This window comes from Amblyomma maculatum, chromosome 3 (assembly GCF_055883805.1).
Source record: "Amblyomma maculatum isolate TAMU_Amacu chromosome 3, ASM5588380v1, whole genome shotgun sequence".
NCBI lineage: Eukaryota > Metazoa > Arthropoda > Arachnida > Ixodida > Ixodidae > Amblyomma > Amblyomma maculatum.
In genome coordinates this window covers 135,415,583-135,428,300 of record NC_139346.1, presented here as the reverse complement: position 1 = coordinate 135,428,300, position 12,718 = coordinate 135,415,583, and the positions used below count along the sequence as shown (strand labels likewise).

At 45.5% G+C, this 12,718-nt stretch overlaps 1 protein-coding gene across 1 annotated transcript in view; it reads right to left on the bottom strand.

Moving 5' to 3' along the window:
* Positions 1-2,559, bottom strand: part of LOC146196142 (arylsulfatase B-like) — a 31,869-nt gene extending 29,310 nt beyond the window's left edge. The window contains exon 1 of the mRNA XM_084596929.1: positions 2,413-2,559. Within this exon, the coding sequence (XP_084453055.1) occupies positions 2,413-2,559 (147 nt within the window). The remainder of the gene's footprint in view (positions 1-2,412) is intronic.
* Positions 2,560-12,718: the final 10,159 nt, after the last annotated feature.

Below are 12,718 nucleotides of genomic sequence, written 5' to 3'. Positions count from 1 at the left end.
AAATAAAGCTATGGAATATATTGCATGATATAAGTTTGGCGCTACTGGTCTTCGAACGCAAGTACTGTACGTGCTAAACGCCACGCAAAGCGTAGAACAAGGGTCTTTTTACCTTTATTGCCTTTAAAGCTGTAGAGTACAATATAATAAAACATCACAATACAATACTATACAATTCAATGCACAACACCATATAACACAATAAATTACAATGCAATATAATAAAATGCATGTATGACACATTTCAATATATACATGCTATGTTTTCACCTACCTATAGCTCTACTAACTGGTAGTGTATAATTACGCTTTTTTATTTGCTTGCGTTTTTCACACAGGACTGTCGTTCCTTCGCTGCAGTCTCTGACGATCATGACTTTATTGGAATTTCATTACGCTGTTCACAAATTATACATGTACAGATCGCGTCCCAGGGTCGCAATGCCGGAAACCATTACACTGCATCACACTTCGTGCAAAGTGTGGTTGTCAACAAACGTGCTAGAGAGCCACCTAGTGAACGCATTAGGGTACCCGTGACTTACTAACGTGTGTTTTAAATGTGTTCGCATGTTACAGTAAAAAGTTTAAAAATTTCTTTATTTTAAGCAGAAAAGAAAACTGAACATTTTGCTTACCACATCGTCCGCCAAGATGAAGATGATATGCGGGCGCTGTACTGAAGCTCGAACGGTTGAAAGCATCAGGCAGGTGACGATGGCTCCGATCATCCTGAAACCCATTGCCACGGTGCACTTCAAAACCGGTTTAAGGCACAAAGAAGAGCATTAACGGGGACAAAAATGCGTATGTAGCATAAAAGGCTTCAGGGGAAATGTCTGCACACTGCCCTTCCACGCCGCGCTTTTACGGAATTTCCCTATTTGAGAAGGTGTGCATATTCAGGTTTTCGTTACAAGCATTCTTTACTGCACAATCAACTGTGCAGTATCAGCGCTCATAACAGTCATAATTTTCCGTTTTTAGTCCCGTAGACTAACGCTGTCCGCAAATCATAATCTAAGATATTGATGGGCGTGCAGCTGAGAGGTTTAACCCTAAATGTAAAAGTCGATTTGATCGGCGTAATACAGTTCCTCTGACGTTAAAATGTTCATGACCGATTTCGGTTTCGTTTCAGAAATAAATTACTTGGAATCTTTACATCAATAAAGGATGAAGGAAAGACTGAAACGAGCGGGTTAAGGTACACTTCTCAAACTAATCGAAGAAAAAGTTGCTCTACCTTAAGGGCCTTCTTTCTGAAAGAAATGTGTGCTGTCTCCAAGTTTAAGACATTTTGAAATAAGGCATACGCATGGCAAAACGTTCCCTAGGCTGGGGCCATCGCCTATCCCAACACGTATCAGCTCACGGAGTTAACGACTGACCAAGATGTCCGTCTTAATCCAATCGGTATTCAGCATCGCAATTCTTTATCGAAGTGATAATCAAGGCCTTTGACTCACGCAGATATGCAATTTTTCATATCAAAGGCTAAATTCTACTTCTCCTAGCCATACCACAAAGTCATCTAGCTCCTAACAGTTGAGCTTGAACTCTCGCTGTTCAACAAACATCGTCGTTCTCATTCTCCAAGTTCTCTATGAGCGCAAACAAGGTACTACGCATGCACCAATATCATTTCAACAGAAGTGCCGTAGTGGAGGGCTTAGTAGTAATTTGCACCGCCTGGGGACATTAAACGTGCACTCGCATCGCACAGCACACAGACGCATCTTCGTTTGATCTCCGTCAAAGCGCAGCCGCCGGCGGTCGGGTTCGAACCCGGGTACACCAGCACAGTAGTCGATCATCTCAACCACAGCAGAACCTCCGGGGGCAAAAAATTATCGAGGGCACATTGGACCTCTAAAATGCGATGAGGTGAAAGCCATTATAGGGCGGTGGATCGTAACCCTCCATTACGGCACCTCGATCTCCCTCTCTTCTCTCACTCCCACCTTTCTCGCTTCCTTTAAGGCATTGTACATGTGTCCGCACAGAATTGTCTGCGCAGAATCGGGAGGCGTCCGTGTGCTGTGCGATGTCAGCGCACGTTAAAGATCCCCAGGTGGTCGAAATCACTCCGTAGCCCTCCACTACGGCTCCTCTTTCTCTCTTTCCACGTTCACTTCCACCTTCCTTCCCTTACGGCGCGGTTGAGGTGTCCACAGAAAACAAGTGAGACAGTTACACTTGTTTTCACAGCAGGCATCAGCGGCATTTCAAATTGATTTACAGGATATAAATGGCACAATATTTATTACAATTGATTGATTGATTGATTGATTGATTGATTGATTGATTGATTGATTGATTGATTGATTGATTGATTGATTGATTTATAGGAAGGAAAAGGCGCCTGTGTGGTGCGGCGTTCGAGAAAGCGCCAAATGAAAGCTGCCGCACGGACACCTGGAACCGGACGCCCTGCGGGGTCAGCTTCATCCATTCATGAATCGCCTGGCGACGTAATGACCAGTCATGACGGTACATGGCACGCCCCTTGTCGAAAACAACCAGCATTCCATTGAAGGCACCAAAGTACACCAGCATTCTATAATTCGTTTGCAGGAAATGGAAGGCGCAGTATCTGTCACTCGCAGAATCCCGCACTCCTTCACGGTAGACAAGGAGAATTATGATGAACGATTCACGAACCGGGGCGCAGCGCATTTTCAGGCTCAGCCGCCTGAAAATGCGCTGCGCCCCGGTTCGTGAATCGTTCATGTTGCTTGTTCATGAATCGTTCATGAAAATGTTGCTTGCTGGAAACAGCGCATCGGCCGTTGGCCGAGGTCTTTCGACTCCTCAGGACACTACCGAAACGTACAAAGTTGTCCTTCCACGCCTGCCCACCGGTAATGTTGTCCTTAATACCGTTTTCCTGCATGCCGACCTTAAGGGTCGCCCGTACCGAGCACCTGACTTTCGAGACGCACTTGCACAGATTTTGGACCTCCGGGAAATTTTGTGCATTGGTCAATACCAAATGAGCCACGTGTGGATGGTTACCTGCGAGAGTAGTTCTTCAAAGCAGAAACTAATTAACAAAGCAGAGTTCCCTGTGAAAGGACTTCGGTGCATGGTGTTCGACCCGGATACAAAGAATGTCAAGGTTTGGCTTCCCCGCTATATGGAGCACCGGAGGATTGTGGAAGCTTTCGAGCATTATGGAACGATTCAATCTGTGGAGCGTGAAAAGTGGCGGTGCCCAGGGATGGAGCACATGGAAACGGCGAACCGTGAAATCTCCCTCACGCTCAAGGACGGAGTGTCAGCAAGTACAATTCCTCACACTCTTAATGTTTATGGGGTGCAGGCATTAGTGCTTATCTCAGGGAGACCTCCACTGTGTCTTCGATGCAGCCGGGTAGGTCATGTACGGCGTCAGTGCCGAACGCTTCGATGCACCCAGTGCCGGCGCTTTGGCCATACTGTGGAGAACTGTGTATTAAGTTATGCCGATAGACTGCGTCAATGCCAGTGGTCACGAGAAGATGACGTGGCGTCCGAACATATCATGGATGTGTCAGAGGTTGTTGATGTAACTGGTGAGTTAGGTCGTGAACCTCAAATTGATGGGGACCAGAAGCCTTCTGTACTTCACACCAACTCAGAAGAATCTGCAGTGACTGGCCATCAAGAACCAGCGTCTCCAGAGCCAAAACCGCCGGACCCGGGCCCGCCTGTGAGTGCCACTCAGAGTGCTGCGCCTGCTGCCCAAGAACCACCTGTCATTGAAGGACGTCTGGATATGCCTCCTGTGGAATCAATGGGGAAGATACTGCCAGTGGATGCTCACCTATCCTCCTTCGTCTTTGATTCTCCTTCTTCGTTGGAAGGTAACAGTGAGCCGTCTGTGGCGCCGATCTCTGTTGCGTCCGGTTCTCTGTCGGCTGTCAGTGTGGCAGCGAGCGATGTGCTCCAATCAGGTTCGTGGGCCGAAGCCTTGAGTGTCTCAGAGGAGGACATGGACAACACAGTGCCTTTGAAGCGTCCCGTAGATGATGAGGTGTGTATCGATGGTGCTGGCCAGAAGGCACACTGTGTAGAGGCTACAGGAAGGGTGACTTTAAAGAGGAGGGCGATGTCTGCCCGAAAGGCCGCCAATTTGCAGGCGGGCCACCCCATTCCAGGGGATGATGTTTAAAAGGACTAGTACCAAAAATGGCTAGAGTCGCAGCATATCAAGTCGCTACCCTTAACGTCAGGGGTATGCGTAATCGTCGGAGACAGCAGCAGTTAAGACATCTGTTAAAGAAATGGAGTGTGTCTGTAGCAGCAATTCAGGAAACAAAGTTGTCCTCCGATGAAGAGACGGAAGCTGCTCTTGAGCCGTTTTTTCCGGAATATATTTATTGTTAGCCACGCTAGAGGCTTGTCCGGAGGGTGTATGCTATTCCTGGCCAAAACACTAGAGATGACAGCCATGTCTTATTGCATAGATGGCGAGGGACGACTTATATGCTGTGACCTCACAATCTCAGGTGTGCAGTGGCGAATTATTTGTGTTTACGCCCCTGTAAAACAGCGAGACAGAAGGCATTTTTTTCTTTCATTAGTTAATCATTTGTGCACAGATCGCAAAATTATGTTGTTGGGAGATTTTAATTGCGTTTGTAGGGATGAGGACCGATCAGCATTATGTAAGAGATATGACCCTAATGCTGCATTACTTAACGATTTGGCTTGTGAATATAACCTTGTGGATGTGGGGCAGGAAAAAGGCGACAGTATTCATTTCACTCATTTTCAGTTCTCCTCTAATGCCCGCCTTGACAGAATTTATGTTACTGCATGCAGACATGTTAGCAAATTTGTTTGGTTACTGGGTGCGGCCCATCTTCTTCAGTGACCATTGTATGGTGTCTCTTCAGGTAGGGAGGTACAGTCGGCAGATACTTCACCCTCGGTGGGAACTGTGGAAAATGAATAACTGTCTGCTCTCAGATGAAATCTTTAAGCGTGCTGTACCTACTTGTTTGAAAGACATATGGTCACGCCATGATCTGTCAGTTTTTCAAAAATGGGACTTGTTCAAACAGGAAACCAAAAACTTAGCAATTGAAGCCTCTGCAAGAATCGCGTTCCTAAAGAGACACCACCTTCGTGAGCTTGGGCGCACTCTAACTGAGCTACATGAGCTAGAGAGGGTTAGCCCGGGTGCCTATGTTGAAGAAATTAATAACGTAAAGGCAGATCTTCAACAAATTGCGACACAAAGATACAAGGGGGCCCTAATAAGATCTAGGACTCGAAGGTTTCTTGACGAGCAACCTTCACGTCGGGCCCTCAGTGATGAAAGAGAGAATGCTCTTACGAAGGAAATATTGGAAATTCAGTATGGTGGTTGCACATATAGTGATGCTCCTAGTATTCTTGCTGCTTTCTATGATTATTACCGAAAGCTGTTCGGCAGTTGTAAAGATCCAAATCAGGGTTTCGGTTGGTTGGTTGGTTGGTTTGTGGGGTTTAACGTCCCAAAGCAACTCAGGCTATGAGAGACGCCGTAGTGGAGGACTCCGGAAATTTCGACCACCTGGGGTTCTTTAACGTGCACTGACATCGCACAGCACACGGGCACCTTGCTTTTCGCCCCCATCGAAAAGCGGCCGCCGAGGCCGGGATTCGATCCCGCGTCCTTGGGAACAGTAGTCAAGCGCCGTAACCACTGCGCCACCCCGGCAGGGTCAGGGTTTCGGTTATAATTCCTTACTTGAGAACTTTCCTCGACTAGACGATGAGAAATGTGCTGTAGTAGAGGGACCCATCCCTTTGGAAGAAATTAAATCAGCCATTTCAGACCTTCAGAGCCAGAAATCTCCTGGCCCAGATGGTATTACTAGCGAATTTTATAAAACATTTTCGCCTTGCCTAACGCCTGTTTTGATGGAAGTATTCCAAGCATCTTATGACGTGGGTTTCCTGCCTCCCATTTTCTATTCAGGCCACATAATATTAATACCCAAAAGCAAAGATACTAATTGGTTGAAAACTGTTGAAGGATATCGTCCAATTTCCCTCTGTAATGTTAATTACAAAATTTTTGCCAAGGTCCTTTGTTCTCGTTTGCAGCTGGTTATCATGGACTTGATAGGTTCGCATCAGGTATGTGGTATCAGAGGGCGCAGTATTCAAGCACACATCCATATTGCACGTTCAGTAATCGAGACAGTATCAGATGAGACAGGCCAAGTAGCTCTGATTCAAATTGACCTGGCGAAGGCGTTTGATAAAGTTCGGCACAATTTCTTGTTCGCGGTCTTGGAGAATGCAAACATTGGTGACGTTTTGCTCAAAGGCATAAGGCTGTGCTATATGAACTCATATACAAGACTAATTGTTAATCAGGAGCTAACGAAACCAATACCACTGGAATCATCTGTTCGTCAAGGATGTCCACTCTCTCCACTGTTGTTTGGCTTATATCTGGAACCCCTCTGTCTCAGTATAATTAACAGTGCAGCCATCCGTGGTTTCTCTCTGGCTCAATGTGAAGTTAAGATTTTAGCTTACGCGGACGATATCGCCCTCTTTTGTTGTGACAAAAAGAGTGTACTTGAGGCTTTACACTTGACTTAACAGTTCTGCGATGTATCAGGCGCGGCCCTTAATTTAGATAAATCCAAAGGTTTTTGGTTGGGACACTGGGGCACTAGACCAAGCCAGTTTGGAGGCATATGCTGGGACTGTAGTCCTCTTCAGTACCTAGGGGTTCAGCTGAACCAAGTTCGTAACAGCGCAGCCTACTGGGATTCACAAATCGCACCTATGCGGCGACAAACGCAGGCTTGGATGGGTAGGGAACTCAGTGTTTGCTAGGGCACAGGTCTGTAACATATTTTTGTTTGCAAAGCTTGCGTATGTCCTTCAAGTCCTGCATTGTGCGAGGAGCAAAGTACAAGTTATACACAGAATATTTGCAACATTTGTGTGGCGCTCTCAATGGGAGCCCATGCGGCGTGACAACTTGTTTCTTCCCTTAGAGTCTGGTGGAGTGGGCCTTGTTCACTTGTTTGTGCATCAACTTGTCTCCCGTTTTTTCTTTTTCAAATCGGCAAACCATCCGTTTCTTGTAACTGTGCTCATTAGGCGCCTTAGTCCACATTTGCCTTACTTATTCGCACCAACTGGGCAGGCTCGTGAGGGGCGTTTATGGGGATTCCTTAAGGATCTTGCTGACACTTTCAATTTTCTCACTGTGCGTTTCTCTGTAGATTACCTGTATAGCCTCTCGAGAAAGCAGATGACCCAGGCTCTCACTGAGTCTTTGTTCCCTACACCGTTGTACCGGCAGCCTTATCTGGGGTTTTTGGACACCACTGTTCTAAAGCGTGTTAGGCAAATGTGCATTCAGGCAGCAGCAAAAACGTTCTTTTTCAAATTACATACAGCGACGTTGCCTATCAAGACATTTCTTCACAATAAGGAGATGTTTGTGCCCTGGTCGGTAAATTGTCGTCTCTGTAACGTGCCTGAGACAATTGATCATTGCTTTATTCAGTGCCATGATGCTATGTTCTTTTGGGACATACTACAAAGAACTCTTAAAAAGGACATTGAAATTACGCCTTATACAATTAGATTTTTGCCTCCTGACAAAAACTCTGTCGTGCCTTACGATCTATTTGTGTTGATGGGACTGTTCAGCCTTTGGAAAAGCCGCATGATCGACAGGCATGCAGAGCCACCAAGATCGTCGAAATCCGTGTTTCGGGAGCAGTGTGCTTCGGTGAGAAGTGTATATGCTGCACGTGAAGAACCTCCAAACTGGATGCCGTATCTAGACGCATGTGTATGTCTCCCAGACTTTTGATGTTCTGATGATTGTGCATTGTCGGGCTGAGGATATGACGGGCTCGTATTAAGCAGCCCGGTAACTTTAGACATGGACATGTTTAAGTAAGTGGAGTTGTTTCTTTTTACGGAAGTTTTTCTATGCAATAAATAAAAAAAAAACGGAGCGCAGCGCAGTTGGTAGTGCGCTCGGCTGGGGATCCAAGGGATGGAGGCTCGATTCCAGGTGGAGACAAGTTTTATTTATTTATTTTTATGTTCCACTCTCGAAAGTGTGATACCCACTGCCGACAGTTCCTGCTTACAAGGATAACGCATTAAAGGCTCTGGATGTTTGTTTTTTTTCGACGTTCGACTTTTTCTGTTTGGTGTTTTTATATATACGGTCGAATAACCACACAGTAAAAAGTTTTTGCTCAGGGTGTAAGTATTTATGGATTTAGTGACATCGTGTTAAAATAGGACATCAGTGCTCAATGGTTGTAAAACGCGAAAGGAGCCGCTTTGGGTACCGCGAGTAAAAACGAAGAAGAGAATGAAGTTATGTCCAACACTGAAGTTTGGAGAAGTCATAAAGCAATTTACATAATTCTGTGTTCTGTAGATAGACATTTTGAACAAATTTGTACTATTAGACGGAGTACGAAACATTCCGTTTCATTTATAGCCCAAGGCCTCACAGCTATCTGTTGGCGAAAAACAAGAAAAAAACGCATCTGCGAGCACTTTGTATTCATATTGTTATAAAAAATAGCACAATACGTTATGTTATTCCCAGCATAGAGGGCACAGGCACGTTCTGCATGTGCGGTTATGCACTAGCTGTTTTCCACGTGCCGCACTAGTTCTTCGACGCTCCCTAGGATGTCCGCAGGAAGAAAAGAACGACTAAAATGTTCACTAAAAGCTTGAGTTCAAGGGTGATTTTTTTTCTCACTGTTATTACTCTTGTTGCTGTTGACCAATATTACCATCTTCAGTGCATGGCTTGATTCCGAAATTCGTGCTCTGTGGTAGCGAAATTTCAATGTTTAATTTTTTTAAAGCGATTATACAATGTAGTCTGATTGCCGCATTTATTAATTGATGTTAGCAGTCAAACAGCCTGATTAATATAGTTATATCTGCAGAAACATCAGAGGAAGCCACTCTAGAAATAATCCCCAGCATCACTGACAGCCGTTCAGCCCTGATGGTGTCAAAATCGCACTTGTCCAAAACATGGTGTTGTGAGGGCTATACATTTTCAATTCCATTTAAAGCCTGGATACAAGCTTAGGAGGGTATTTAAACAAAAAATTAAAATATATGTGCAAAATAAACCATGGGTAATGAGTTATAAATGCACTAATTTGATGTACTGCCCTTCATTAGTAATGGCTCACCCCATCGCTTCTTCTTCCTCCTCACACCGCACAAGTTCGCACAAACGTGACAATAGTAGCACCAATATTAACGGGGATCTTGAATGAATTACCATAGTAATTATTAACAGTTTTTCGACTGTTCTTGATGCGCTAGTAGAACATTTGGGTTGCGGTGTCAATGGACACCACCAGGACAGCAAGGGTTAATACTTTAAAGCGAAAGCCTTTGTTGGCTCATGACTCGCCGGTGTGCCCGTGCGTGTATCCCCGGCAGCTGTCAATCATCTTCAGGATAGGGATGGTTTCAGCACTGCTAGCCAATCAATGATGGAGCAGCAGGTGCAAGAACATTAGTTAGCGATAATCAGTTAATTGTTGAATGATAATTAGTTAAGTAGTAAAACTATATAATTTTGTTATTTATAGTTAGTTATTATCCATTACACTCAGAAAATTAGTCAACGCTAATTCGCTAGCCACTGAGTGATAATTAGTTAAGTTAATCAGTAAACGTTGAGACATCCTAAACACAAGCACTGCGCATGCGCACTGAAGTAAATCTCCAACTACTTCTTGGACCACAAAAAAATGATTGCAGGTGTCGCCCCAAACGTTGTGTTCCATCTATTCCAATGTTAGTAATATAGGAACAAAAAGTTAATAAATAGAATGATGGTTTAGTTAACCATTCTAAATCAATAATTAAGATATAGGGAGAAAAATGAGCATCATAGCTACTGCTACCACCCGGTTTCAAAGGACACGCTCCTGTATTCCATCCATCCATCCATCCACCCACCCACCCACCCACCCACCCACCCACCCACCCATCCATCCATCCACCCACCCACCCACCCACCCATCCATCCATCCATCCATCCATCCATCCATCCATCCATCCATCCATCCATCCATCGATCCATCCATCCATCCATCCATCCATCCATCCATCCATCCATCCATCCATCCATCCATCCATCCATCCATCCATCCATCCATCCAATCATCGTTACTAGATATACAAGAACGTTGGTTCCAATAGATATTTGTCAGACGTCGCGAGACTGGTCTTGTTAATACATTTAAGCCCAGCGATCGGGGCCGTTAGGCCCTGTGTCACGCCTAGAATGTCCCAAAAGTCCGCAGCAAGTCACCTAACGAAACTAAGCAGTGACCAATCAAAGGACAGCGACAGTGGTGGTTAAAGGCTTTCGCCTCTGCGCACTTTAGATCGTCAAAGTGTCCTCTGTATTTTTTTTTGTAAGTTATGTTTTGAGAAAATGAAGGCATCTTACTTTTGGATGAACACCTGGCGATGGTGGACGCCTACACCTAATCACGTCAAGGTCATTTGGGACCTCAACCTGATTAGGAAGGAAAGATGAGAGTAAACGCGAAAAGAGTGAGGGGTCCTGTAGCGCAGGGCTACGAAGTAATTGTGTCGCATGGGGGCCTTTAACACGCGCTATCATCCACAACACAGGCTGCCTCTCCATTTAGGTTAGGTCCTGGGGAAAGGAAGGCACCGTATTCTTTTGGCTGGCCACCCCACACTGTTAGGTCAAAGTATCACAGCTAACGTAGTGAAGCTATTGCTTCAAAAACAGAGCCGCAAATTAGTTTTGAATCCGCGCTAGAAGGAACTGAACAGCTGCCCCGGCCCAAGAATGAGAGCACTAGGCTACTGACGCCGCCGATCTCGCCTAGTGCAAAGCTGGAACGCACACTGTTGTTGTTGTTGTTCTCCTCTAATGTGATGGCACCTACCCACACAAGGGGATCGGCTAAGAATTGGGGTGCAGCGATATTAGATTTTGAGATGTATAACTACATCGCAAAATTAAAAAAAATAAATGCTAGGGAATAGAGAAGGAAATGTAAATATGATAAACCAAAATATAAAAGAGTAAATACTAACGCACGCAGTAGGATAATAGTAAGATTTATATGTACAGATTAAAACTTCAAAGCATATTAGCAAGGTAGACGTTTTGTTTTCATTAATAAGTTTTGAATGGCGTTAAAAACATGCCTGTGGCTGTACCCAAGCATGGTGGCACCGAACGATAATAAAATTTGGCTGCTCAAATTAAGACCCAGCTGTTGTAACGGCTTCTCTAAATACCGTTTTCTCATCATGGTAAAACGGCGGCAAAATATCAAGAAATGATATATTGTTTCCGGTTCCCCGCAGAATGCGCAGACAGGAGAAAGCGCCAAACCAGACCTGTGCATATAGAAATTTAGGGGCGGAATACGACAGCGTTGCTTGGTTAGAGAGACCTCAGTCTGCATTGATTGACATGATTTCCTATTCCAGGAATACTCGAGATGCAGGTAGTCATCCGATGATAAAATAGATCCAGACTGCGTGCTTAATAAGGCACGCCGCCGAAATCGTGCTGCTGTTATGTACGCTGTTGCCGGGAGGATGGGCAATACAACGCCATTCAGAGAATCTTTAGCTAGTCTGTCAGCAACCTCATTGGCTGTTACATTGCTGTGTCTTGGTACCCACACTATATGTGTGAGGCTCAAATGTGAGGGGAGCAATGAAAGAAAGGTGTTTAAAATTGGCGAATCCATATTCGAAGAAAGCGACAAGCACAAGGAATAAGAGTCTGTAATTAGAGCCACTGTTGAGTATGTTGGGTCTAGTTTGCGCAGAGCAAGCACCACCGCCAGCAACTCCGCCTGCAAAATTGGAGTAAAATCCGGAAGACGGACTGAAAAGCCCAGTCTAAAAGCGGACAGTATATTCCAACGCCGGCTTTTTCATTAAATTGAGAGGCATCCGTTGCTATTGTTATGCTAACGGGAAGACTTTGTAAATGATCTTCTAATAATCCATTTAAAACGTGAGGTTATAAGTGTTTTGCATTATTTGGGAAAATGTCATCATAGACAATTTGAACCGACGATCAGAGGTGGGCAACCTCATGAGGTTTCGACCTCATGAGGTCGACCTCAACCTCAAAATGACCTCAACCTCACGGAGTGAGGTGAGGTTGAGGTGAGGTCGGTGACAGCTCGAAATTTTTTGAGTGAGGTCACGAAATTGGACCTCAACCTCACGCGTGAGTTTGAGGTTGAGTGAGGTCGTCATTGTGTGAGGTCGAAATTGTGAGGTCCAGGCTTTTTGCTGTTGCCGCGGCTTTCTTCGAAGAGCGCCGCTTTTGACGCGGAGCTCGAGCGTACTGCCGCGGTGTGCCCGCCGGCTCTCGGTGTTTGGTTACCCCCCGTTCGGACGACCGGATGCCGCAGCCCCTGCCCAGCTTTCGGCATTCCACCGTAATGTCCGCAGCCCGAGGACGCTTCCCCCTGGTCTTCTTGGAAGGAGATATTTTTTTTGTTTACTTCACGAACTCCTCATGCCCCCCGCCCGCCACCCCCGTTTCCTCTGACTTGTTTTTGCCGATGCTTGCCGCCGGCTCAAACACCCAGGATCGCGCAAAGCACATAACTCACGTTGACCCGCGGTGCTTTTGTCGGATGCCGCAAAGAAACAAGCAAACTGTCTTTGCGCAGACGGCACGGAGCAGAACTGT